At 43.1% G+C, this 27,030-nt stretch overlaps 1 protein-coding gene and 1 long non-coding RNA gene across 3 annotated transcripts; one reads left to right on the forward strand and one right to left on the reverse strand.

Annotated features, from left to right (window-relative positions):
* Positions 1–2,476: 2,476 nt before the first annotated feature.
* NDUFV2 (NADH:ubiquinone oxidoreductase core subunit V2) lies at positions 2,477–25,918 on the reverse strand. 2 transcript variants are annotated; one of them, XM_074878390.1, is made up of 8 exons: positions 25,767–25,918; positions 23,661–23,726; positions 9,396–9,458; positions 9,193–9,309; positions 7,385–7,553; positions 4,909–5,018; positions 3,960–4,036; positions 2,477–3,020 (listed from the first exon to the last, which is right to left on the reverse strand). In XM_074878390.1, exons 1-8 carry the CDS (start codon positions 25,806–25,808, stop codon positions 2,927–2,929), a joined length of 738 nt encoding a protein of 245 aa, XP_074734491.1. In that variant the 5' UTR covers positions 25,809–25,918; the 3' UTR covers positions 2,477–2,926. The 2 variants fall into 2 exon arrangements, with proteins under 2 accessions (XP_074734491.1, XP_074734483.1); XM_074878382.1 differs by having other exon boundaries at positions 25,680–25,914.
* Positions 9,449–12,644, forward strand: LOC141947380 (uncharacterized). The gene is made up of 2 exons (XR_012630098.1): positions 9,449–9,531; positions 10,100–12,644. It is a non-coding gene; the product is annotated as an uncharacterized LOC141947380 (long non-coding RNA).
* Positions 25,919–27,030: the final 1,112 nt, after the last annotated feature.

Below are 27,030 nucleotides of genomic sequence, written 5' to 3' on the forward strand. Positions count from 1 at the left end.
GACAAACAAGACCTCCAAAACCACAGAATTGGTTCTGTTACTGCTGTGTTACCAGTTCAAGGAAAGTGTTGACTGTTGCTGAAATTCACTCATTTTTTCATTTAGCTCACTACCCAGTACTCTTACAGTCCAGGTAGATTATTAACAGGTAGATTGAAAATGCAGAATTGTTATTATTTTGTTGTTGTTATTATTTGACAGGTTAGTGTCAGCTGCCCAGAATTACTATTAGTAACCCTCTGCTATTGAGGATTGAGAATAAGGGAAATTATGTCCTGTTAATATTTGTTACCTTAAATATTCAATGCTACTAGTAAAAGCAAGCACAGGGTATTATCTGCAGCTATTCAAGAATAGAAAAGAGAAATTGATATATTAATTCTTATACTATTCTGGAACTCTTCCATAATCACCTTGTTAGTCCTCATCAGAGTCTTGTGTAAATTACCACTGTGAAAATTTTGTATATAATAAACAACTACATGTAACAGATACTGCAGAATCTGTATTTTTAGTTGTTTGAAGTTTGAAATATTCAGATTTCAACAAAACCTGAAATAACACAAGATGTGTTCTTAATACAGTAATTGCTAAACTTTTTTGATGTAGAAACCAGGACCACAAATCCTCATCTAATTGATTAATGAAGTGGGTAAAATGAGAGAGAAGAGTAATGGTTATTTGCTTATTTCTCTTCAAATATTTCAATCCTAGGGCTGCCTTACAATATTCAGTTTGATTTTAAAGAGTGGTGTACCAGATTTGTACCACGCACTAAGGATAATGTAAATTACCCTTCTCTAGTCAAGTAATTGGCAGACTGTTACATGTTGCATCAAAATGACTGACATACTTGTCTGTGGAACATCGTTAACATGATCTCCAACAAATGGGAGACTGTTGTGGTCCATGTTCTGCCCATGAGACATCAAGATTTTCATGTACAGATGGAGTGAATAGGGGAGAAAAGTGGGACAAGGCAACAAATGGGAGGAGTCTGGCATTCTAGAGCTTTCTTTTTGTATACTTTAAAGTTTCAAACTTGGCAGGTCTAAAACTATTTCCCTTCAACACAATTATGCAATCCCCTCAGTTTCAGTTACATACAAAAACATGAATAATTGTAGTACATAATAGTTCCATAATGCATGCAAAATCCTCATTTATATTCAACATATACTTTAAAACTTAAAAACAGTTGTCTGCTTTCATACTAGGTTAGAATAAGGTAATCCTGTATGAATGAGAATACAGCTCTGTTGATATAGTTGAGCAAACAGCTTAGTTACAGACTGGTCTACCAAAATGAGTCTGTCTGCATCAAAATGTAATGTGCTGTCTAGCTCATGGTATGTCTCCAGAGAAGTGCCACGTGGTGCCAGATGCCCGCCCTGCGACAAGGCGTGTGGCTACTGCAAACGCTGGCGTGACCTTTCAGAAGAGCATCAGCAACTTTAAATCACAGATAAGATTTCAATCCATGGACTATTTTCTCATATGCACAGTGTTATATACCCCTTCTACACAAGAGTTTTTGTCATGCTTATTGGGTGACTGCTTCACGCATGACTTGTATTTATCTATCAAATTTACTCTTCCATTTATATCCAATTCAATGATTTCATTTTATAAATTTAGTAATGCAGAAGGGATAGCAAGTTTTACATACAAATGATATACATACATCTTTTGCTGTCAGAACTACCAACAGTAACACTACCTGTTAAAAAATAAATACATCAAGGAACTTCACAGAGTCTATGGAAATAAAGGTGGGGCATGAACAGACTATACAAGATAACCATTATGGAGGGAAATCTGTAGATACAAAATTTGACTCAGAATAGGGAAGTACTCTTAATCAGAATATCAAAACAAACTAAATATAATATAGAATAAAATATAAATAATAGTTAAGCTCCATCTATCACATCAATTGTAGTAAGAATGTATGTTCCACAGCAGATTTTAGAAGAGACACAGTATGGTTTCAGGTGACTGACATGTTCACATTTCCTAATTTACACTGAAATGTGTGTGTGTATATATATATATATAGCATTTGCCAGATTTTACAAGCAGATGTATTAAGTGTCAATACGCATTCAATTTTTTAAAAAATTATCTTCAACTTTATATCAGGAGAAATACCTCAATTTCATACAGATTAGGTCTTAAAAGTAGGTGATACACAGCAGTAAGGTCAAAGAAGGTTCTGTGAATCAAATAACTAGTTTCATATATTAGACACAGCCATGTATTAAACTGTTCTGGTATATTCTGTCTTCCTGCAACTGCATACCTTGGCTGTGTTTAATAAATTAGTACAGGAAGTGGTCTCTTGTTGCTGTTCATTCTTTTATTAGAGTGCTACTGCTATTTGGTGGGTTTTTTGTAACATGATAAAAAACATAATTTTCACATTTTTCCTGGTCACTGAATGGTAGTAAGAAGAATTAGACTCAGAAAAAACCACTTCTTACTGAATCTACCAGATTTATTTTTTTTTACACAACATAGCTTGGATCACCTTTCCTGTTTTTTTAGAATTGAAATTGAAAGTAACATGCAGTGAAGTTTTTGTCAGATAATCTCCTTTCAGTTTGTTTCCTTGTGCATGTGCCAGACTTGTAATTTAGTCAGTTTTGTTGCTTAGAAAAAGTTGAAAGAATTTTCAATGACAGAATAAAAGATGCAACTTAAACATCTCAGGGATCATAAGTGGACTCCTTCAGTGAGCCACTTTACAGAACCACTTTTTTTATGATCTAGAATTATGATTATGCTTTGCAGTAGTTAAAAGTTGTTAGATATTCTAATTGCTGCTGCCTTCTTCATTTTTTACAAAAGTATTACAAATGTGCATCGTTTTATTGGGATTAAATTTACTTTATTTTCAAACAGTTCATCTATGTTACAAAAATCCTTAGAGGTCAGCTCGAACTCCAAAACCTGGTCCTTTGGGTGGTTCAGTCAGAGAAGTAAGGCCACCAGCTGGCTCACAAGAAAAACGTCCACTCCTGAAAAATGAAAGCAGTTTTATTCATTGCTGATATTGTTATAACCTCAGTTACTGTTTAATCACTGGATAAAAAATAGTTATGAATCTGACTTAAGCCTGAAGTAATTTTTTTTTTCTTTCTATTCATCCTTCAGAAGTGTGTGATGCTACTCTTCCATCAAAAGGATTCCAAATTCAAGTAGTGACAAATAGTTTCATAACTGAAATGCAAGACAGGACCGCTAGCTTTCTTTTTTAATCATTTGTAGGTTGGCCAGACAACAGTGATATTGATCCCAGTAATATCAAAGGCAGTATCCAATTGTATCAGTCACATTTTTGTTAAAGGTGTCTGGAAACTATAACTATTTTAAGATTATTGTTCTTGTATGAAAAAAAATCATTATAGAAACAATAGGTAGGAATACCTTTCATACAAGAACAATAATACCTATTGTTTCTATAGTAGGAATAGGTAATGCACCAAAGTCAAATTAATTCCTCCATTCACACAAATGTGTAGTTGGAATAACAAAGAACAAGGGGAAATAACAGGGTTATTTCTGAACTTTTCCGATCTTTCACAAACTTGCAGTATTTCTGGGTTTTGTCAGAAATAAAAAAAACCCAAACAACCAACAGGCATTTGTTGATTTACATGATCTAGACCAAAAAATATCCAGCAGGTGCTGTCATTCACCTAGTACTAAGACAAATCAGAATTGATGTTTTCACATTTCATGCTCCTCTAGGCAGTCATCAAGAACATGAAAATTCTCAGTTCTTTCTAGTTCTATATGAATATATAGAAAGGCACTGAATGCATGCCATATTGTTCAGTAAATTAATGAATGCTTTTTAGCTGTAGGCTGTGAACTCAAATCCCTGAACAGGAATTTTGTTTCTCAATAGGATCAGCCTTCAAACAGTTGGCCAGTTTTATACAAATACAGCATACCTTGGGCCAGGTTTGGGAACTTTGCCAGCCTTTAGCTCATCAATTATGTCTTCAATATCTTTGGGTGTCAAATCTTCCTGTTAAAAAAAAAATCATTAACAAAACAGAAAACGTGTCAGCAATTGTGCTAATTGCAGCATTCAAAATTCATCAGATTAGTGCCTCTCTTAAGCGTGATCCTAGCATAGGTAATTCTGATCCTATCCATTAACACACACACTGGTTTAAAGAATTAGGAAAATTAAAAAGTCTATTGTCATTTCAATGTTAAAATTTTTGTTTCACATAGAGTTGCAGAAGTTACATTAAAACTAAATATTCAGGCGGGTCATCTCTACCATGGGTTGGTGGTTTCAGCTTCCTTGGTATATTAGTGCACTGGATCTCTGCCCACCCGCTATAGCCGTGACAAGAAAAATTGTGGGTACAGTTCAAGAGAACAGTTCTCAAAAAATTAATCAGACTGTGATAGCAAAATAAAGTATTTTAAAAATAAGTTTTTTTAAAAAAGCTGGATTCTGTCAATACATTAATTCCTTTGGTCTGAATGCATCCAAGTGAGCCATAATCTGGAAGTCTAAAATTTAAAAAACGGTGTTAGACCAGTCCATCATTTCCAACAGACTGCTTTAAAGTGCTTTTAAAAGCTTACCAAATACCTATTCAAAAATCCAAGATTTACGGGCAGACCACTATTGCAAAAATGCATCACCCCACTTGTATAAATCAAGACAGTAACTGAAAGAAAATGAAGCACCGATACACTGTTAGACAGATGAAGCATTCTAGGAAGAGGCCAAGAAACTGAAGGATGTTCTAGGACAACTTATGTTGTCCCTGTCAGTAGGAATTTGAAGTAACTGACCAAAACTTCAGAATCTGGAACAAGTGAAAATACAGGTAACCCAGCAAAGAAGTTTAATCTTTTAAAAGGGAATGTAATACTTACATAGTAATTGTCATTTATTTGTACCATCGGTGCATTTACACAAGCACCTAAACATTCCACTTCTATCAGCGTGAAGAGCTTATCAGGTGTCGTTTCCCCAACTTTTATACCTAAACCAACAAAGAATATTAGGTTCAGCAATGGTTATTGAACAAGATTAATAAAGCGTGAGTCTTAAGTACCCCAGTGCCTTCTCAGTACTTGTATTTTGGCCTTAAAAACATTTGCAATGGTTTTAAATCCTCTTAATGAGTCCAAAACGTTTCCATTAAACAAAAGATTCTAATAAACCGTGAAGTCAGTTTTCAGATAGATTTTTTGAGACCTCATTTACAGGTTTACAGGTATGATTTACTGAAAAATAACCAGGAAATGACAAATATAAGGAACAGTACAGCTCTACTCAGGAACATTTTTAATAATCAATACAATAGAATGGAAAAATAGGGAAAACAAAAGTTTTCATGTGCTGATATGAGATGCATTAATAGAAACTCCCAAATTAACCAAGATCCCAGCATTAATATTGTTAGCTACAAATTCATAACCAATTTCCAAGTTTATACACAAAGGCTTACTTCCTGAACAACTCCGTACACACTCTTAGCTTCCATGGCACATTACTGTTCTAGTGATACAGATACGAACCTTCCCCAGAGGGCAGGTGAGCCAAAATAACATCTCAGAGTCTGATCTCAACCAAATTCTCCATGGAAGGAAGAATGCTGAAAAGCAGTTTTCCTCCACAGTTATTAGAAGTGGGGGGAAAAAACTAATAAAAGTCTAAGTAAGGCCTGTGTCTCAGTAAGAGCTACACAATCATCCTTAATGCTTTGATTTCTCAAGCTTAAAAGTTTCAGTTAAAATTAAGCTATCTTTGCAGTAACAAACTAAGATAAATTTCATCTAAATATGCCATTTCCAGACAACAGAATATATGAAATGCAAGATAATAAGCAGCTGTTCTGCAGCTCTTATCACAGTAGTTCTTCAGAAGTGTTAGCATGGCTTGCAACTTCAAAGAAGAGAAAGAGTTGTCAGCTGCTGATCTTATCCCCTCTTCTGCCCATAACCACCCAACAAGGAGGGGAGAAGAAATCCCACCAACCCCCACACAAAACCCATGAGTTCTCCTTACATCTCCTACGATGCAGCACCCTCAACTGACTTTTTGCATGGAGAATTCCTAAGTTACATTAACATCATGTTTGCCATCCAGAGGGACCTGGACAGGCTGGAGAGGTGGGCCTGTGCAAAACTCATGAAGTTCAACAAGGCCAAGGGCAAGGTCCTGCACACGATGGGTCAGGGCAATCCCAAGCACAAATACAGGCTGGGTGATGAGTGAATTGAGAGCAGCCCTGTGGAGAAGGACTTGGGAGTAGCAGTGGATGGAAAACTGACTATGAGCCAGCAGTGTGCACTCACAGCCCAGAAAGCCAACCGCGTCCCTGGCTGCATCAGAAGCAGCATGACCAGCAGGTCGAGGGAGGAGATTCTCCCCCTCTACTCTGCTCTCGTGAGACCCCACCTGGAGTCCTGTGTCCAGCTCTGGGACCCCCAATGTAAGAAGGACATGGACCTGCTCGAGTGGGTCCAGAGGAGGCCATGAAGATGATCTGGGGGCTGGAGCACCTCCCCTATGGGGACAGGCTGAGGGAGTTGGGGTTGTTCAGCCTGGAGAAGAGAAGGCTCCAGGGAGACCTTATAGTGGCCTTCCAGTACTCAAAAGGGGCTGACAGGAAAGATGGGGAGGGACTCTTTGTCAGGAAGTGTAGTGGTAGGATGAGGGGTCATGGTTTTAAACTGCAAGAGGATAGATTTAGATTAGATATAAGGAAGAGATTCTTTCCTGTGAGGGTGGTGAGACACTGGAACAGGTTGCCCAGAGAAGCTGTGGATGCCCCCTCCCTGGCAGTGTTCAAGGCCAGGTTGGACGGGGCTTCAAGCAACCTGGTCTAGTGGAAGGTGTCCCTGCCCATGGCAGGGGGTTGGAACTAGATGATCTTTAAGGTCCCTTCTGACCCAAACCATTCTGTGATTCTATCACCTTACTTGAGTAAAAAAAACCCTCACAAACAACTTTCACATAGCATACACCTTAAAAATCTTTTGCATATAAAGAAGTGCCAAAAAGAGTCCTCTCATATATGAGATAGGGCTTACTTTCTCAGTCCAAAGGACATATTAGAATAATGCATTTCCTGGCAAATAGACTTTAAAACCACTTTAAGACCACTAAGTGGCATTCCAGGTAACAGTCTTCTCTGCTCTACTGTAATGAAATCTTTAAAAATAAAGAGTAAATGCCAAATCGGAAATTTGAAGTGTTTTGTGCCTATTCTCCAATGATTTCACTCTGTATTTCAAATACTATTGCTCTGTCCCCACCATATAAAAAAAAGTTTACTTCAGTATCATTAAACCAAGGTAAAAAAAAAAATTTCAAAAAGTACATTACAAATTTTTGTCATACCAAGTTTCTTCTTAATGGCTTCTAAAATACTATCAGAGTCTCGCAGCATGCAAGGCGTGGTAGTGCAGACCTGAATATGGTATTTCCCCACAGGTTTGCGATTATACATTGTATAAAAGGTTGCTACTTCATACACTCTCATGGCAGGCATTTCTAAAATTTCAGCGACCTGTAACAAGGGGAAAACAGACATGGTATTAATTCTCAGAGGGCATCAGTAAAGGCATTTAACAAACCATTTCAATGAAGTCACCTGTCCTCTGTAGTAACAGTCAGTAAGAGGGAGGGGATGGGTATCAAAGCACAGCTGTATTCAAATCCCAAGAAAAGGCACCGGAGTTACTCCGATTGGAGTCACCCCGCTCGAGCACACACTCCACGAAGCCATGGATGAGCACAGCGAGGAGCTCAGGTCAATTCCCCTCAGCATCCAGCATCATATACAAGCAGCTGCGAGGAGTCAGCTGGGTTCCAGCTTTCATTGTCAGCTCCAGCTCCTACTGCACTTCTGCTGAACGAATGAAGGAACTTTTAGACATCTGCCCACACTAACCCACGTAAGCCTTTTGGTAGGGGAATACTTATAGGCTGGTACTACGCTCACCTAACTCAGATACAGCAGGTCTGTCTCAGGTTCTGTGACACACCAGAGCTGGCCTCAGAAATGCCACGGCTACGTCTGCAGATTGGCGTCACAGCCAGTAAATAGGGAGTGAAGCACGATCTCCACGGAGCCAGTTGTGGTGCGAGTATCCCTGACCTCATTAACCCGGAACCCTGGCAAACTGCTCGGGTTGAGAACTGGCTCTGTTTTCAAAGCGTACCTGTTTTATGTTCCAGTCTCTAGAGCAGGCAAGTAACAAACCACGGAAAATATCTGTTCATTTAAAAATCTTAAGATCATTTTAAACATAATATCAATCTAAAACTTAGAGTAAATAAACAAAAATACTTTTCCCATTCAGTATTAATAGAGATTTGAGGCTTTATGCTACACTGTAGAAGCAGTAGTAGACAAAATTTGCCCTTCTCTAAATGTGCACTGAACTCCTTCCGTAATTTCTGTAATGCTCACAATCCTCACTTAGCATATCTTGACTGAATTTAAAACTTTTCACTTTAAGACTGATCACATGCCAGACTGTAACACAAAATACAACAGATTTACTCATATGAATATAAACCAGAATTTTTTATTTCTTGGTATTTGATTACTGTCATGCAACCTATCACTCTGGAGCAGGGTAGTTGCTTGTTTATTTTGAAACGATTTTAATAAATAATTTGGTAAGTCTTCCAGGCACTTGCTGTGGGGTGTTACAAAACACTCATGACACATACTACACCTAATGCTGCTCTGCAGAAGTCTTTACAGGCCTAGAGATTTAGTATAATCCTGGCAGTGTATGTAGTGCCACCACTCTGGGAGGAGAAAAACCCCACCATCATTACCTTTTTTCTTTCCCCAAATTCAGCAGTGAACAAAATCTTTCAAGTTTCTGTTCCTACTTCCAGGATGGTTCTGGGAAAAGAGCCTATCTAAACAGAGCTCATGTAATTTTTGTTTTGTTCTGTCTGTAGTTTCTAGCAATAGGCTGACATTATATAAACAACAGAGCTCTTGAGTTTTCTGCATTAGTTTTCCCTATTATTTTTTAAAATGTAGTCTCATAAGGAATTCTTGCAATTCTGTGCCACATGTAAATTCCCACGTTAGTACGCTTTGATAAATAGTTGCTAATATTCCAAGTAAGATATTTTAAAAAACCTGTAAAATTATGCTGGAAAGATAATTAAGTACTAAATACCTTGTTCATAGCTGATATGGGCAACCATCCATGCTGTCTTTGGGCCAAATCTAGTACTGCCATGACAGCTGCAGACTTGTGTCCCCCTGGGTAGCTGTTTACAATTGCTTCTATTCGCTATTTAAAGGGAAAGAGGAAAAAAAATAGTATCAGTACTGATCTAAAGACAAAACCTGTGTATTTAACCTTTTCTGTCTGCATACCTTTTGGTTTTCAGGTGTGAACTCAAACGGAGTATCTGGATTATTTTCAGGACTATCTCTGTGCTTCAGGAAAAGAAAAAGGAAATGTGTAAATTATTCAAGGAAATTATTCAAGACAGATTTACTGTTGTAAAAGGTATTCTCATTAGACAGTTACAGTTGAGTTGCTTGAATAAAACAGTTATAATTCCAGATAAAAATTTCATAGTACTCAAATGATTAAATATCTCTGGGAAAATTACCAAAAATATTAATAATTATTTCATCACTCTTAAAAATAAGATAAAAATAACTTAATCCTGTTATTTCCTGTTAAAAAATATTTCTTGAGTAATATGGTGCTGTTATCAAAACACATATTTTTAAACACTGTTAATACAGTTTGGCAATTATGTTCAAACTCATCACAGGTAGATTAAGAGTGTTCTGATTAATACCTGAATAAACAACAAGGGACTAAAACAACAGCCCATTTTTTCTTTTCCCATGAGACTTTAACTATAAAAACTTTAAAATTCATCAAGAAGCTTGCTACATAACTAAAACATTTGCATATTCAAACACACATTATTAATCCATTTTAACATATTCTTTTGATTTGTAATGGATTTCAACTTTTTAATTTTAGATACAATTCTGAATAAGAATGGAAGCAGAATTTTGAATATTTCCAAAGTAAGGTATTCTATCATATTATTTTTAAGGTGGCCTTCTAAGGAAGCATCAAATTGAAATTAGTTCTTCTATTTTCAGAAAATACAAATTTGGAAGTCTTTAAGAAGGTGACATTTTCCTATAATAAAGTCTTCATTCTGATGAAAATCCTTATCCACCAGAAAAACTTCCTGCACAAAATTTTCAGCTGTCTCTAAGCAGCTCATTATGGTATCCTTAAAACAGTCATAGCTAAATTTCATTCCAAACTTTATACAGTTTTCAAATTAAATGAAAAGTTTGGGAAAAAATGCAACCTATAGTTGAGGCTTGATGCTAAAAGTAATTCACAACCAGCTAATAATAATAATAAAAACTTTAAAAATATATGTAGGAGAAAGAAACCCACTCCACTGACTTTTACTTTGATCATTTTCTCAAGTAACCCAGGGTGATTTTGCCATTTCCATGCTGTGTTCTTATTAAGCAGTGAAGGATTTAATGAAAAATCTTAACATTGGAAGATACTTACATACTGATTGTCATCAGTGCAGAACTTAGTATGTACAGTCCATTATTATTATTCCTGGATTTAGAAATTAATATGGAAATAGCGGAAGGCCAAATACTTTACTTCAATTACATCTGTTGGTCTAGTGAGAGATTCCCTTTGCTTATCCTGACTATATCCCAGAGCAGATGGTACTACTACCACCATCAATTTGGATGTATGCCTACCACAGTTCCAAGTCAAATATAAAACTACAGTCAATATATACTTCTCCACCGAGGATGACTTTCCCCTAGTAACAGGAATTACAGAAAGATAACCAATTTCCTTTGAACACAGTAATATTTTATTAAGTATGAATTTCTTACTTAGTGTGTGTTCTATAAGAGAACATAAAACTGCTTCTAGGAAGACAGTTGCCACTATTTTAGATTGACCCTTCCAGATAAAGGATTTGACTCCTCATACATAGCATTGGTGAGGGTTTTCTACCAATTTTAATGGAAGTTATCAAAAAGAGGAAAAACTGATTGGAAACATGGTGCAACTTTTATTTTTTTTCCCTTACAGACCTGTTCTAGGTCTTAGCTGCACAGATCAAATCCATGATTCATGATAAGTATTTCCATAACTTAACTTTTCCTTCTCAAATCTGCATGCCTGTTTTATTTCAGGCTATTCTGCCTTCCATAGCTATGTGATACAGTTACAATTGTACTTGATCTCAGTTTCTTTGCAAATAAGTATATTTGATTTATTAAAGTCTCCCTCTTTGTCTAGAACAGCTGCTCTTTCCAGTTTATCATCTCTAAACTGATATCCTTAAATACCCTACATGGGAGGAGAAATATTTAATAAAGACGTATCTGAAGCTACAGTTTGCCACACAGTCAGTTCTGTGCAGCAAGGCCCCAGAATACGCTGTAAAGGTAACAGCACAGATGAGCACTAAATAAGATCATGTCACCTTTTTTGTTTTCCCTTTTCCTAAATGGGCTTCATATAATTCTGTGCTGTGGAGAGTCTTGATAGTTTTCACAGAGAGCTAATAGAGTTCTAGGCCTACTGAGCTGTTAGCTATTTGTCAATCACATGTTCCCTAGTCTTCCATTTGTCTGACAAGGCACCATTTATCCGAGACTTGCATAAGCTGATTTGCTCCTAAATGGTATGGGTGCATTTCTGCCTTTTTTTAAGGATACAGATTCTGGAAAGCAAGATATGAATTAAGGACACAGTACTGGAAGGCATACCATGTTAAATCACAAAGTGGTTGAGGTTGGAAGGGACCTCTGGAGGTCATCTGGGCTGAACCCCAATGCTCAGGCAGAGCCACCTAGAGCTGCTTGCCCAAGACCATGTCCAGATGGCTTCTTCTGAATATTTCCAAGGTGGGAGAGTTCACAAACTCTCTGGGCAATCTATGCCAGTGCCTGGTCACCCTCACAGTAAAAAAGTGTTTCCTGATCATCTCTGAGGCCAATTCCCTCTGGTCCTGTCACTGTGCACCACTTTAAAGAGCCTGGCTCTGTCCTCTTTGCACCCTCCCTTCAGGTCTTTACATACATTGAGAAGATCTTCCCTCCCCCAGCCTTCTCTTCTCTAACAGTCCCAGCTCTCTCAGCCGTTCCTCATGAAAGATGCTCATAAGAAGAAATGGATATATTAAGGCTTCCTCCATACACAAACTAAGTACAATTAATTATGTCTGTACCAGCTACAGCAATTTGTTGAAAAGGAAGGTTAAACTCTATCCACACATTTTTTTCTAATTCTCATGCTTCCTAATTTCCTGAAGTCTCACACAATATGTTTTTGTTCCATGCATAGCTTAACTGTACCATGTTTGTATTGCAGCATTCAGCCTAACCTATTTAAAGTGTGACCCACTGGACTGCGAAGGCCTACCCAAGCCACACTGTCCCCACAGATGACAGTACTCTCCCATGGAAGGTATCAAGGCTGCTGAATGCTCATCTCATTCTTTTTGCTACACCAACCTGCGCCATTTTATTATTCTTTTTCAGTGATCTAATCATCTGTCTTTCCTGACACAGAGAGTTATTAAAGAGCACTGAAGAATTACAATAGAATAACTAGAATAATTTAGCTTTCAGGTATACTGGAAGAAAGTTGGCCTGAAACTTGACCTACGCCCTGTGGTAAACACCAGTCCAAAAGACTGTGAAACCAAAATGAGACAAATGTGCAGTAGGCAGGGGAGATGATGTTCAGGGCAACAACCTGTTAAGAGTCCATATCAAATCAGCAACAAAAAGAAATGTATTACTTCTCCTTCAAAGGGAAGGTACCTTACATACACTGTTCCAGCAGAACTCAAGATATAAACCTCTCAAATTAAGAATGGCGGAAGTGCTGTCAGACCCAAGTATTTCACTGACCATCTTCACAAGTAACTAAAACTATAATACAGCAATTCTCTAACCTTCTGTACTGAACCCCTGTGCAGTCCTATAACAAAGCCCGAATCAAGGTAGTCGATGTGTTAAGGAAACACAGTCCATGTGTTGAAAACCACAAAGTAGAAGAGTTAAGTTTTGGCTGTTAGGGAGGTTAAAGACAGGTAGAAGTCAAAGAGAGAGGGCATGTTTACAGAAAGAAAGGAAACTTGTAAATAAAAGTACATTTGAAATCAGGCCTTCCCTAGCCATCAGAAGTTATAGATTTGGAGCAGCTCTCTTACGTTACTACAGGAAATCTACCTCATTTTAAACCTGATGCGCTCCTTCTGAAATGTAATCTAAGCTGCCTGTGATGGCACCAGACTGAATTTAATGGTTGACAGAAAGTCTCTTCTTGGCTGTTGCAGAATAAAAAGGAGTTTCAGTAGAAGTTCTCTTACATGTAAGGAAAAAAACTTGCATGAAAAAAAGTTTGCAAAGGGACGCATAGGTATGCAAATCAGCACTGCCTTTTACTACTAGATTTTATGACAACCAGGTCCCCTAGCCCATCCCCTGCTGTTCAAAGCAAGTATGCTGTCTGTATGCATTTCCCCTCCTCACGTATAGATTTCATATACAGGAAGTGCAACAAGGAGCACCAACTTGCTTTGCAAAACAAAACCAAGACACTCACATGTAAACTGATATACAAAGAGGACCACCACAACAGGTTAGTTACTCCTAGGTAAGCCCACTAGTCCTCCACAAGCAGTTTTTAACAACCTTTGACACTTCCTCTGCTTGTAACATTCCACAAAACTAAGACTTTTTTTAATGTTGAGGTTTTTTCCTCTCGAGAAATCTGGGGGGAAAAGAGTCCCATTTTCTGACTACATACAAACACCTAGTGTTCATTAAAATAATGCCTTCAGCTCAAATCAGAAGGATGAGTTTTCACTTGAAACTGGCTGTGTTAAGTAAAATCTGAAATTTGCTAGTTAGGACAAACAATTACACACACAATGACACCCAACTGTCTTCTTCCCATAGTCCCTTTCCTCTATTTTTAGGCTCCTCCCTCCAGCAAATAATTTAAACAGTTACATAAATCTTGAAAAATGCCTGGAGAATTTACAAAGCTATCTAGCTTCATAGGCCAGGCACCAACATCCATCAGGGTGCCAAAGATACCTTTTGCCTGTCTTCACCAACCTCAAACTACATGTGAAGTTTCTTAAGTTGTCAGCCTACACCGATTCTGCTATTCCTTGAATATCAGCGCTCACTCCATAAACCATCAATGCCCGCTCAAGTTTCTGGGAAAGTATACGAAGCATGTACTGTAATCCCATTAACTTCATCTTATGAGAAAAGCTGTAGAGACAGCTGCAGAAAGGCAACAACAGCAACAAAAATCTGTCTAAAGATGCTGAGCACCTGTTTTCAACAAAGTGGTCAATTCTCTAGTAAAGTGCTGATTTCTACCAAATGTTGAAAAAATGCCAAATTATTCAGCTGTTAAACTGCAAACTAGATAAAGCTCTGAGTGGAACAGAATGGGACAGAATACACCTCTCAGAGATGCTTCAGGTTCTCTTCAGAGGTAGACAACACATCTGCTTTACACATTGTGGTGGTTTAGTCCCTGCCAGGGTCTGAGACCACACGGCCGCTGCCCCTCCCCCACAAAGGGAGTGAAACACACACAAAGCCCCAGAGCTGAGATAAGGAGAGGTTTAATACAACAGTGCGACAGCAACACAACAAACAATAACAATAACAGTGATAACAATGAACAGAGCAAAATATCTACCAATACAGCAGTGAGAACTGGGCGATGGCATAACACGTGTTAACCGACCGTCTCGCTTCGGCACCAGGATGCGACGTCCACATGGTATCTGACTGAATAACCCGGCTAGAGCTCCCCCCCCACTGCTGGGGAAACTTAACCCTATCCTGGCTAAACCAGGACATAATCCACCCCTTTATTCTATACCACATGCGTCACATCCAGCTGCCATTTAGCAATTAGCATTAACAAAGAAAAATTAACAAAAGCACAGTATAACTCACGGTGTGTTTTCACCCACAATCAAGTCCCCTTGTGGCACGCATCGGACCTCTCCATCCTTCTGCATCACCCACCAGGTGCACCCAGATCCTTGAGCAAAAACAATCCCGTGGATGGGTCTGCCTTTGCCCGGCGCAGGACTAACCCAGACCATTTTTCCCAGCACATCCCTCATGCGCACCACAGGGACTTTATCCCCGTCTACAACACGTGGAAGTTTTGACTGAGCCGGGCCAGCTCGACTGGCAGATCCTCTTGTGTTCACTAACCAAGTGGCCTTTGTCAGATGTGTGTCCCAATGTTTGAAGGTTCCACCCCCCATTGCTCTCCATGTAGTTTTTAACAGTCCATTGTAGCGCTCGATCTTCCCGGAGGCTGGTGCGTGGTAGGGGATGTGGTAGACCCACTCGATGCCGTGTTCTTCTGCCCAGGCATCTATGAGGTTATTTCGGAAATGAGTCCCATTGTCTGACTCAATCCCCTCTGGGGTGCCGTGTCGCCACAGGACTCAGTCTTCAAGACCCAGGATGGTATTCCGGGTGGTGGCGTGGGACACTGGATAAGTTTCGAGCCATCCAGTGGTTGCTTCCACCATTGTGAGCACGTGGCGCTTGCCTTGGCGGGTCTGTGGCAGTGTGATGTAGTTGATCTGCCAGGCCTCTCCATATTTATATTTCATCCATCGATCTTCATTCTGCTGGGGCTTCACCCGTTTGGCTTGTTTGATTGCAGCACACGTCTCACATCCGTGGATGATCTCTGCGATGGTGTCAATGGTGAGGTCCACCCCTCGATCTCGAGCCCACCTGTATGTTGCATCTCTGCCTTGGTGGCCCGAGGTCTCATGGGCCCACTGGGCTATGAACAGTTCACCTTTACGCTGCCAGTCCAAGTCCACCTGAGCCACTTCGATCTTAGCAGCCTGGTCTGCCTGCTGGTTGTGTTGATGTTCATCAGTGGCCCAACTCTTGGGTATATGGGCATCCACATGGCGCACCTTCACAACGAGGTTCTCCACCCGGGCTGCAATGCCCTGCCATACTTCAGCGGCCCAGACGGGTCTGCCCTTGCATTGCCAGCTGTTCTGTTTCCATTGCTGCAACCACATCCACAGGGCACTTGCCATCACCCACGAGTCAGTGTAGAGACAGAGCCTCGGCCACTTTTCTTGCTCAGCAATCTCCAAAGCCAACTGGGTGGCTTTCACCTCTGCAAACTGGCTCGATTCACCTTGTCCCTCAACAGCTTCAGTGGTTTCTCGTGTGGGATGCCACACTGCAGCCTTCCATCATCGATGTTTTCCCACAATACGACAAGACCCATCGGTGAACAGGGCATATCGTTTCTCCTCCTCTGGCAGCTCGTTATATGGTGGGGCCTCCTTAGCACATTTCACCTCTTGTTCTGGTGACATCCCAGCATCTTTGCTCTCTGGCCAGTTCATGATCATTTCCACTAATCCTGGGGGGTTGAGGTTCCCTATTCGAGCCCGTTGCGTTATCAACGCAACCCATTTACTCCACGTGGCATCTGTTGCATGATGTGTGGAGGGAGCCTCTCCTTTGAACATCCATCCCAGCACCGGCAGTCGGGGTGCCAGGAGGAGCTGTGTCTCCGTGCCGACCACTTCTGAGGCAGCTCGAACGCCTTCATACGCTGCCAGTATCCCCTTCTCAGTCAGGGTATAGTTAGCTTCAGAGCCTTTGTATCCCCGGCTCCAAAAGCCTAGAGGTCGGCCTCAGGATTCCCCATGTGCGCTCTGCCAAAGGCTCCAGGAAGGGCCATTCTCCCCAGCTGCGGTGTAGAGCACGTTCTTAATCTCCTGCCCTGTCCGGACTGGCCCGAGAGCCACTGCCTGGGTAATCTCCTGCTTAATTTGTTCAAAGGCTTGTGGTTGCTCTGGGCCCCATTTAAAATCGTTCTTCTTGCGGGTTACGTGGTGGAGAGGGCTCAAGATCAGGCTGTAGTTTGGGATGTGCATCCTCCAGAACCCCACAGTGCCCAGGAAAGACTGAGTCTCCTTTTTAGTGGTTGGTGGGGCCATGGCTGTTATCTTGTTTATCGCCTCCACTGGGATGTGGCGACGCCCATCTTGCCATTTTATTCCTAGGAACTGAATCACCCTTCCAGGCCCCTTAACTTTCTGTCACTTGATGGCAAAACCAGCCTTCAGGAGGATTTCAATTATCTTCTTTCCTTTTCCAAAGACTTCCTCAGCTGTGTCCCCCCCATACAATGATATCATCAATAAACTGCAGGTGTTCTGGAGCCCCACCTTTCTCCAGTGCAGTATGGACCAGTCTGTGGCAAATGGTAGAACTGTGTTTCCACCCCTGGGGCAATCGATTCCAGGTGTACTGGATACCCCTCCAAGTGAACGCAAACTGTGGCCTGCACTCTGGTGCTATTGGAATGGAGAAAAACGCGTTAGTGATGTCAATCGTGGCGTACCACTTGGCTGCCTTCGACTCCAGCTCATACTGGAGCTCTAGCATGTCCGGCACTGCAGCACGCATCGCTGGCATAACTTCATTCAGGCCACGGTAGTCCATGGTTAGTCTCCATTCGCCATTAGGTTTTCTCACTGGCCATATAGGGCTGTTGAAAGGTGAATGAGTCTTGCTGATCACCTTCTGACTTTCTAGTCGACGGATCAGCTGATGGATGGGGACCAGGGAATCTCGGCTAGTGTGGTACTGCCGCCGGTGCACCATCTTGGTGGCAATTGGCACTCGCTGCTCTTCAACCTTAAGCAACCCCACCACCGAGGGGTCCTCTGAGAGGCTGGGTGAGGTGGACAATTGCTCAACCTCCTCCAGGGCAGCTATACCAAAGGCCCACCGGTACCCTTTTGGGTCTTTAAAGTACCCTCTCCTAAGGTAATCTATACCTAGGATGCACGGGGCATCTGGGCCAGTCACAATGGGGTGCTTATGCCAGTCCTTCCCAGTTAAGCTTACTTCAGCTTCTAATAGGGTCAGCTGTTGGGACCCCCCTGTCACTCCAGAGATGCAGATGGATTCGACCCCACTGTGGCTTGATGGCATCAGGGTGCACTGTGCACCAGTGTCTACCAAGGCCTTATATTCTTGTGGTTCTGATGTGCCAGGCCATCGGATCCACACCTTCCAGTAAATCCGATTATCCCTTTCCTCCACCTGGCTGGAGGCAGGGCCCCTCTAATCCTGCTCACCATCACTCACTTAATCTAAGAGTGACTCCTGCAAGAATGACTTCCTGGTCCCCTCAAGAGGGTCAAGCATAGTGTTGGCCATTCCATTCTATCTGGGGGATTTCCGACTGGACACTGGAGCTGCATCTCTTTTGGAAGACTCCCCTTTCATGGTGGTCTTCCCTTTCAGTTGCTGTACTCGTGCAGCTAGGGCGGAAGTGGGCTGTCCATGCCACCTTCTCATGTCTTCCCCATGGTCGTGGAGGAAGAACCACAGGGTGCCCCGTGGTGTGTGTCTTCCACTGCCCTTCTCTTGGGTGGGTAAGCGCCTGCTTCTAATAGCTGAGACATTGGCCTGTGCAGGTGGAATGTAGGACACGTCCTCTTCCATCTTCTGGAGCCTCTGAGACAGTTCCTCTACAGCTGAAACCAAAGCATGTTGGGAGGAAGGGAGACTTCCCTCATATTGCCGGAGCTGGATAATCACTCCGTCCACTGTCTGAGTCTGGGTGTCTCGCCACCAGGATGCTGCTGCTAATGCTTTGGAATGTCCCTCTGGTCCACTTTGCAGGAACTTCCGCCACATCAACTGTGTGCAAGGGGCCTGATCTGGATCCATTGGTGACTGCTCATCATTCAGATCACCATAGATCATGTCAAACACAGCCATTTCCCTGAGGTTTTGAATGCCTTTCTCCATGTCAGTCCACTTGCCTAACCGACATAGAGCATCATCCTTGTAGGGGTACCTCTCCCTCACACCGAGCAGGAGTCGCCTCCAAAGGCTGAGGGTTTGAGCCTGTTTCCCTATTGCCTTGTCAATACCAGCCTGCTTGGCTAAAGGTCCCAGCTGCTTGGCCTCTCTCCCCTCCAATTCCAAACCAGCAGCTCCACTATCCCAGCATCGGAGCAGCCAGGTGCAAATTTGCTCACCTGGAACGTGGCTAAAATCCTTCCGCATATCTCACAACTCACTGAGGGATAGAGATCGGATGGTTACCTCCAGCTCTTCCTCCTGCTCTTGTGATGGGCCTGGTTCATTATCACCCTGCGCACTGCAAGGGGATTTTTTGGTATATTTGGTTTTCCGTATCAAGGTGACTGATATTGGTACTGCTTGTCCCTGTGGCTCAGCTGCTGTGCCGGTGGAGGCGACTGGTACTGGCACTGCCTGTCCCCCTCGCCCAGTTGCTGCACCAGTAAGTTCACTTTCAGACCCTGCAGCCCCTTCTCCCCCTTGAGGGCAGTGATCAGTGTTAAGGGCGATGCGGTAAGCATGGGCGAGCCCCCAGCACATTGCAGCGAGTTGCATCTCCCGGGGTTTGTCAGATTGGCAGCACACCTTTTCCAAACACTCCACCACTTTATCAGGACTCTGCACTTGTTCGGGAGTGAAATCCCAGAACGGTGGGGGTGACCACTGACTCAGGTACTTGCCCATCTTCTCCCACATACCTAGCCATTTATAACTATCTGCCCCCGGGGCAGGTTTCCGGGTGGTGCTATTGTTGGAGAAGTACTGCATGGCCCAAAACAAGATCTGGCAGGCATTTAGAAAGCACAGTGCCGCAAGCACACTGGTCTGGGTGCTCCAGGGATAGCTGAAACTCTCAAAACCCGAGAGAATCTCTTCCCCTGGCTCACCCATAGAGGGGGTGAGACCCCTAACAAAAGCCCAGGCAGCAAACAGGTACCGGTTCACCCCCACAAGCAGTGATACAAGCAAATTATAAGCAGTCTGCAGCCAGTACAGCAAAACAAGACCCTTGACACATTTTCCACCGAAAACAAACATCAGCACTGGGAATGCACAGTGGATATAAGGATTAATCCAGCCCCACCACGCAAGCAAAATCGTCAGCATTGCAAACGTTTCTTATCAAACAAATACAAATAAAAGCAGAAAAATTACACCTAACAGATTGCTCTAACACACCTTCTCCTCTTGTCCTTATCTCAGCCTTCTCGTGGCCCCACGTTGGGTGCCAAAGTTGTGGTGGTTTAGTCCCTGCCGGGGTCTGAGACCACACGGCCGCTGCCCCTCCCCCACAAAGGGAGTGAAACACACACAAAGCCCTGGAGCTGAGATAAGGAGAGGTTTAATACAACAGTGCAACAGCAACACAACAAACAACCACAATAACAATAACAGTGATAACAATGAACAGAGCAAAATATCTACCAATACAGCAGTGAGAACCGAGCGATGGCATAACACATGTGTTAACCGTCCATCTTGCTTCAGCGCCAGGATGTGATGTCCGCATGGTATCTGAATAACCCGGCTAGAGCTCCCCCTGCACTGCTGGGGAAACTTAACCCTATCCTGGCTAAACCAGGACACACGTTTAAATTTGAGGGCTTTTTCTTTTTTGCAATCACTATTACTATTTATACATATTATGATACGGTCTAATTAAAAGGAAGGCAGGGACAAGAGATGTTATAGTGAAGGTCTGCTACAGGCTACCCAACCAGGAAGACTGAGCGGACCAGGCCATTTACAGACAGGAGCAGCTTCATGTTGGTAAGCCCTGGTCCTCTTGGGGAACTTCAACCAACCCAATATCTTTTGGAGGGACAACACAGCAGGACATAAGGAATCCAGGAGGTTCCTGGAACGCATTGATGGTAACTTCATTCTCCAAGTGACAGAGGAGCCAACAAAGAGAGCTGCTATGCTGGACCCTTTTCTCACCAACAAGTAGGAGCTGGTGGGGAGTGTGAAGCTCAATGGCAGCCTTGGCTGCAGTGACCATGAAATGATGGAGTTCAAGATCCTGAGGGCAGCGAGGAGGGCGCACAGCAAACTCCCTACCCTGGACTTCAGGAGAGCAGACTTTGGCCTCCTTAGGGATCTGCTTGGCAGAGTAGCATGGGCTAAAGCCCTGGAGGGAAGAGGGGCCCAAGAAAGCTGGTTAATATTCAAGGATCACCCCCTCCAAGCTCAGGAGCGATGCAGCCTGACAAAGAGAAGTCAGGTAAGACCACCAGGAGGCCTGCATGGATGAACAAGGAGCTCCTGGACAAGCTCAAACACAAAAAGGAAGCCTACAGAGGGTGAAAGCAAGGACAGGTAGCCTGGGAGGGATACAGAGAAACTGTGAAGCAGCCAGGGATCAGGTTAGGAAGGCCAAAGGCCTGCTAGAATTAAATCTGGCCAGGGACATCAAGGGCAACAAGAAAAGCTTCTATAGGTGTGTTGGTGATAAAAGGAAGACAAGGGAAAATGCGGGCCCTCTCCAGAAAGAAACAGGAGACCTGGTTACCCAGGACACAGAGAAGGCTGGGATACCCAACAATATTTTTGCCTCCATCTTTGATGGCAAGAACTCCAGCCATATTGCCCAAGTCATGGAAGGCAAAGGCAGGGACTGGGAGAATGAAGAACCACCTGCTGTAGGAGATGATCAGGTTTGAGACCATCTAAGCAACCTGAAGGTGCAAAAGCCCATGGGACTTGATGAGATGCATCCGTGGGCCCTGAAGGAACTGGCGGATGAAGTGGCTAAGCTACTACCCATCATATTTGAGAAGTCATGGCAGTCTGGTGAAGTTCCTGCTGACTGGAAAAGGGGAAACAAAACCACCATTTTTAAAAAGCAAAAGAAGGAAGACCTGGGGAACTACAGGCCAGTCAGTCTCACCTCTGTGCCCAGTGAGATCATAGAGCGAATCCTCCTGGAAAATAAGGAGGTGATTGGTGACAGCCAACATGGCTTCACTGACAGCAAATCATGCCTGACAAATTTGGTGGCCTTCTACGACAGGATTACAGCGTTGGTGGAGAAGGGAAGAGCAACCCTTGTCATCTACCTGGATTTGTGCAAAGCATTTGACACTTTCCTGCACGATATCCTTGTCTCTAAATTGGAGAGACACAGGGATTTGACAGATGGACCACTTGTTAGATAACAAATGGGCTGGATGGTCGCACTCAAAGAGTTGCGGTCAATGACTTGATGTCCAAGTGGAGAGCAGTGACAAGTGACATTCCTCAGGGGTCAATGTTGGGACCAGCACTGTTTAACATCTTTGTTGACGACATGGACAGTGGGATTGAGTGCACCCTCAGCAAGTTTGCAGATGACACCAAGCTGTGTGGTGTGGTTGACACGCTGGAGGGAAGGGATGGCATCGAGAGGGACCTGGACAGGCTGGAGAGGTGGGCCTGTGCAAACGTCATGGAGTTCAACAAGGCCAAGGGCAAGGTCCTGCACACGATGGGTCAGGGCAATCCCAAGCACAAATACAGGCTGGGTGAGGAGTGGATTGAGAGAAGCTCTGCAGAGAAGGACTTGGGGGGTATTGGTGGATGGAAAACTGACTATGAGCCAGCAATGTGCACTCACAGCCCAGAAAGCCAACCGTGTCCTGGGCTGCATCAGAAGCAGAATGACCAGCAGGTCGAGGGAGGAGATTCTCCCCCTCTACTCTGCTCTCGTGAGACCCCACCTGGAGTCCTGTGTCCAGCTCTGGGACCCCCAATGTAAGAAGGACATGGACCTGCTCGAGCGGGTCCAGAGGAGGCCATGAAGATGATCTGGGGGCTGGAGCACCTCCCCTATGGGGACAGGCTGAGGGAGTTGGGGTTCTTCAGCCTGGAGAAGAGAAGGCTCCAGGGAGACCTTATAGTGGCCTTCCAGTACTTAAAGTGGGTCGACAGGAAAGATGGGGAGGGAGTCTTTATCAGGGGGTGTAGTGATAGGATGAGGGTTAATGGCTTTAAACTGGAAGAGGGTAGATTTAGATTAGATATAAGGAAGAGATTCTTTCCTGTGAGGGTGGTGAGACACTGGAACAGGTTGCCCAGAGAAGCTGTGGATGCCCCCTCCCTGGCAGTGTTCAAGGCCAGGTTGGACGGGGCTTCAAGCAGCCTGGTCTAGTGGAAGGTGTCCCTGCCCATGGCAGGGTGGTTGGAACTAGATGATCTTTAAGGTCCCTTCCAACCCAATGATTCTAATTCCCTCAATTATGAATCATTACGCAACGTGCTGTATCACATATAATATGAACAAGAACTGCACTTTTGAACTCCTAGTTAACAGGCCTAGACCTGGACCTAAGTGTAATTCTGCAGGAAATTTTAGAAATCAAGAAACTGCCCCTCCACTAATTTTCATGAGCTACAATTAGAAACTCAAATAACTCCAATAAAAAAGGGAAACAAGAACTGGTTTATAATGAAAAAAAGGCTTAAGCAAAGTCTCATCTGCAATCACACACAAATGCTACTAATATCACCATTACTAAGAGTTTTCACTGTATAAGAAACACAAGGCCAAAAACTAAAAACCTTTTGCTACTCCATCACAACTCTAATAAAAAGTTCTACTGAAAAAATGCTTCTTTGTAAGTACCAGCAAGCTTCTACAGGAGAGTTCTGTTCATCAAAACCTTTTAGGCAGATTAAAAAAGCATACGCCGAGGCAGGCAGAAAATTACTTACCACAAATAAGGCTCCTCCACTGGCATTGCACACTGCTGTTCTATGTAAGCATCGGATTTGTCTTATCTACAAACAAAATAAAGTAGATAGTATTAATAGTTAATAATTTACATACTGCTAGTTGCTGCTTTCAGAACCGGTTTGATTTTTGTTCTAATTGTAAACCATTAATTCTACTGTCGTCACTAATAATTTAAGTCAAGAAGAAACTATTAAGGGCTCTCCTGTACTATTATGACAGCAAATCACTTAACTTACCTTGACCATTTCAGACAATGTAGAAGTTAAAGGATTTAACTTCAAACAAATAATACTCTGCTACAGCTTCATTTAAGTGCCTTGAACAGAAATTCTCATCAAACATTTCATGAAGAATTTTCCAATTTGTTACTTTATATTGTCAGTGCTTTAAAGTTTTCAGAAACTAACGTTACTATTGAGGTTCTTCTCTAGTAAGCGTTTATACACTTCTTCAGCTTTTATCTAACTGAACGGTGAGATCAGGCAAAAGAGGACAAATGTAAACACAAACCTGAAATATCAACAGAACACCCATATGCAAGTTCTGTTCAGCTATTCTCTGTACTCTCTGTCTGGATCCATCATGCCAAAACAGATCAAGATTTCTAGATTCTGGCGAGTATTACTAAGATGATTTGATAATGTTATCTTGTCATATGTAATAATTCTATAATAAAATTATTAATTTTTATATTGAATTCTAGATCAATTTTGATATTTCTTAAAGTAGAAGTATAGCATATTAAAAAAAAAACCCTCCTTAACTACTTAATTTCTGTTACTGTATAAAATCTGTGGGGCTTTCAGTGGATCAGCATCAACTAGCAAAAATACAGTCAGATGGTCAGATCTGAAATTCAAGCCTAAGTACCAGGGAACTACAGTCCTTGCACTTCTATAATAGCAACCTGATCAGCTCAATCTTATCACCAGCAGATCACATAGTTTCACCTGCAGTGTAGTTTCACACAACAGCTGCAGTCTTTTCCTGTCATATGATCAGTCCTTCCAGGAAACACTGGATTTACTACGCAGTTATGTGTATTATGTTGTATGCATCCATTTCCTCTTTGCTCTCCACTTCTGGCTCATCTGAAAGCAGCAGCCAGGAAACCAATTCATCTCCTGCCATTCTGTGTCAGAGGCCAAATGAACTCTGGGATACATGGATAACTCTGGGGACTGCAGATCATTCCTGTGACCCCTTTCCAGGAGACTCTCAGCCTGTTACCTAAACTGACATGAAGCACATCAAATGAACTGCACTGGCATGACAATTTTGAGTGCCTTCCATGAACCAGACATGTCAAATTCAGAGAAAAGACTAAAAACTAAGTAGAGCATGCAACTACAACTGCAATTCTGCAGACAACGCTGAAAGGAACATATAAACGAGGATTTGATGTGCTGGTATAAATCCTACTAAATACTAAGTAAATATAGAACATATGTAGTTTTGGCTCAGATGCAACCACCACATTGTAAGCTTCAGGTTTCTAACTGTAAGAGGCAGTCTCCTGCCAAAAGGAGCACTTCAGATGAAAACACTTTATTCTATCCAAAGATACTGTACTGTTTCCAAGAACCAAAACCTGTAGATTTCAGACTTCAAGAAGACGAGACCCCTTTTTCTGCAGTAGCCTAAACGGTTTCAATTGGTGTGAAGAGTTGACTCAGGACTGAAAAACAGAGTGGCTTCCTTCTCATGGTTAATCTTACATACACGGGCAAAGCAGAAATATTATTTCCGCGCGGGAAATTTCCCAATAACCTCCAATAAGCACCAAGCAGTTACTGCTGGAGCGTTTTTCACCTGATGCAGGCAGTACAACTCTAGAGCCGGTCAGGTAATTCCGACAGGCCCCGGGGCCGCGAGGGAGACACCCGGGAGCGACGCCCTTCCACGGGCTGCACCGGGCCTTTCTTCCCCAAGGCCGTGCCCCACCGCGGGCCCCGCCCGGCCGCCCACTGCGAGGGCAGCGTCGACCACCCACCCACCTCTCCGCCGCGGCCTCCCTCCTCTCCCGCGGCCTCCTCCGGCCGGCGGGGACAGACGTGCGGCCGTCGCCGCAACCTCCCCCTTACCGAGCGTGCGGCCACGGCCCGCAGGGGAGCGCACAGGAACATGGCGCCGGCGGCAGACGCGGCGCCCCCCGCCCCCTCTACACTCTCCCTCTGCCCGAGGCCTGCGCTCGCCCTCCGCGCAGCGCCAAGGAGACCGGGCCCCGCGCATGCGCCAGCCACGCCCGGCTGCGCGCGCGCGCCCGCGAGCCGGAGACACACACCCCCCCTCCCTCCCCCCCCATCCCCTTCCCGCCTCCGCGGGCGCGCGGCGGCCGTTGGTTGGCGGCTGCCCCTGGGGTGGCCCCGGGCCCGGGACGAGCGGGTTGCCGGTCCCGTTACTCCGCTAGCCCGTGTCCCGGCTGCCTGCTCTGGAGGGAGTGAGAGAGGCCGTCCCTCCTGCAGATGTTGAATTCCCGTCCCGCCAGAGGTGGAAGGTTTGTTTCAAACAATGGAAGCAAAACACAAGGTCTGTGTGAAAATATTCCGTGAATTTTAACCTTTTGTGACAAGACATCAGCGTGAAAAAAACCCCGCAAATCCCTTTGGAAGCAAGGATCTGTAATAAATAGCGGGAAATTGCAGAAACTGGTGAGGTTTCTTTGGTCCTTCGTTTTCCTCCTTTCTACCCAGTTTTGTTGATTGGGGTATTTAATGTCTGAAGTGCTTCCATCTATGACCTCCCTTGGTCAGAAAAAACAAGACTAAACATTTTTCTTCTTGGCCTTCGATAAATGTTCTCATTTTACAGTATAATTTGGTTAATACAGTACAAATACTGGAACTGAAGAAGACGTAAGTAGCAGGCTCTTCCTTGGATGCAACGGGTTGTTAGAAACATGGGTCACAGATCCATCCTTGTGCAGACCCCTTATCATTCAGGTCTTGTGATGAGGAATGCAAATGTACCTTCTTCACTGTAAAATAAATTCAGTTTGCAAATAACAGCTAAGAAGGATTTTATACCGAGTCCTCACAGCATTGGAGATTTGCAAAGCATCAGCTGATGTTCCAACATCTCTTACCATATCCTCCTTATCTCTGAGGAGTCATCTCCGTACTCCTCACCCTCTCGTCCACCCTTCCTCCCAGTGATGTGGCCTTACTCATTCTATCCACATACTTGTGCAAAATTTGCAGTGACCTGCTATTTGATGCTATGAGTATCAAGTATTTTTAGTAAGTACATGATAAACCAAAAATTCAGCCTTCCTTACAGTTTTCCTTCATTCGAAATGTTAACTTATTTTTCATCTGCTTATTTATTTTGAAAGACCCTTTTTACTTC

The sequence above is a fragment of the Strix uralensis genome, chromosome 1 (assembly GCF_047716275.1).
Source record: "Strix uralensis isolate ZFMK-TIS-50842 chromosome 1, bStrUra1, whole genome shotgun sequence".
Lineage (NCBI taxonomy): Eukaryota > Metazoa > Chordata > Aves > Strigiformes > Strigidae > Strix > Strix uralensis.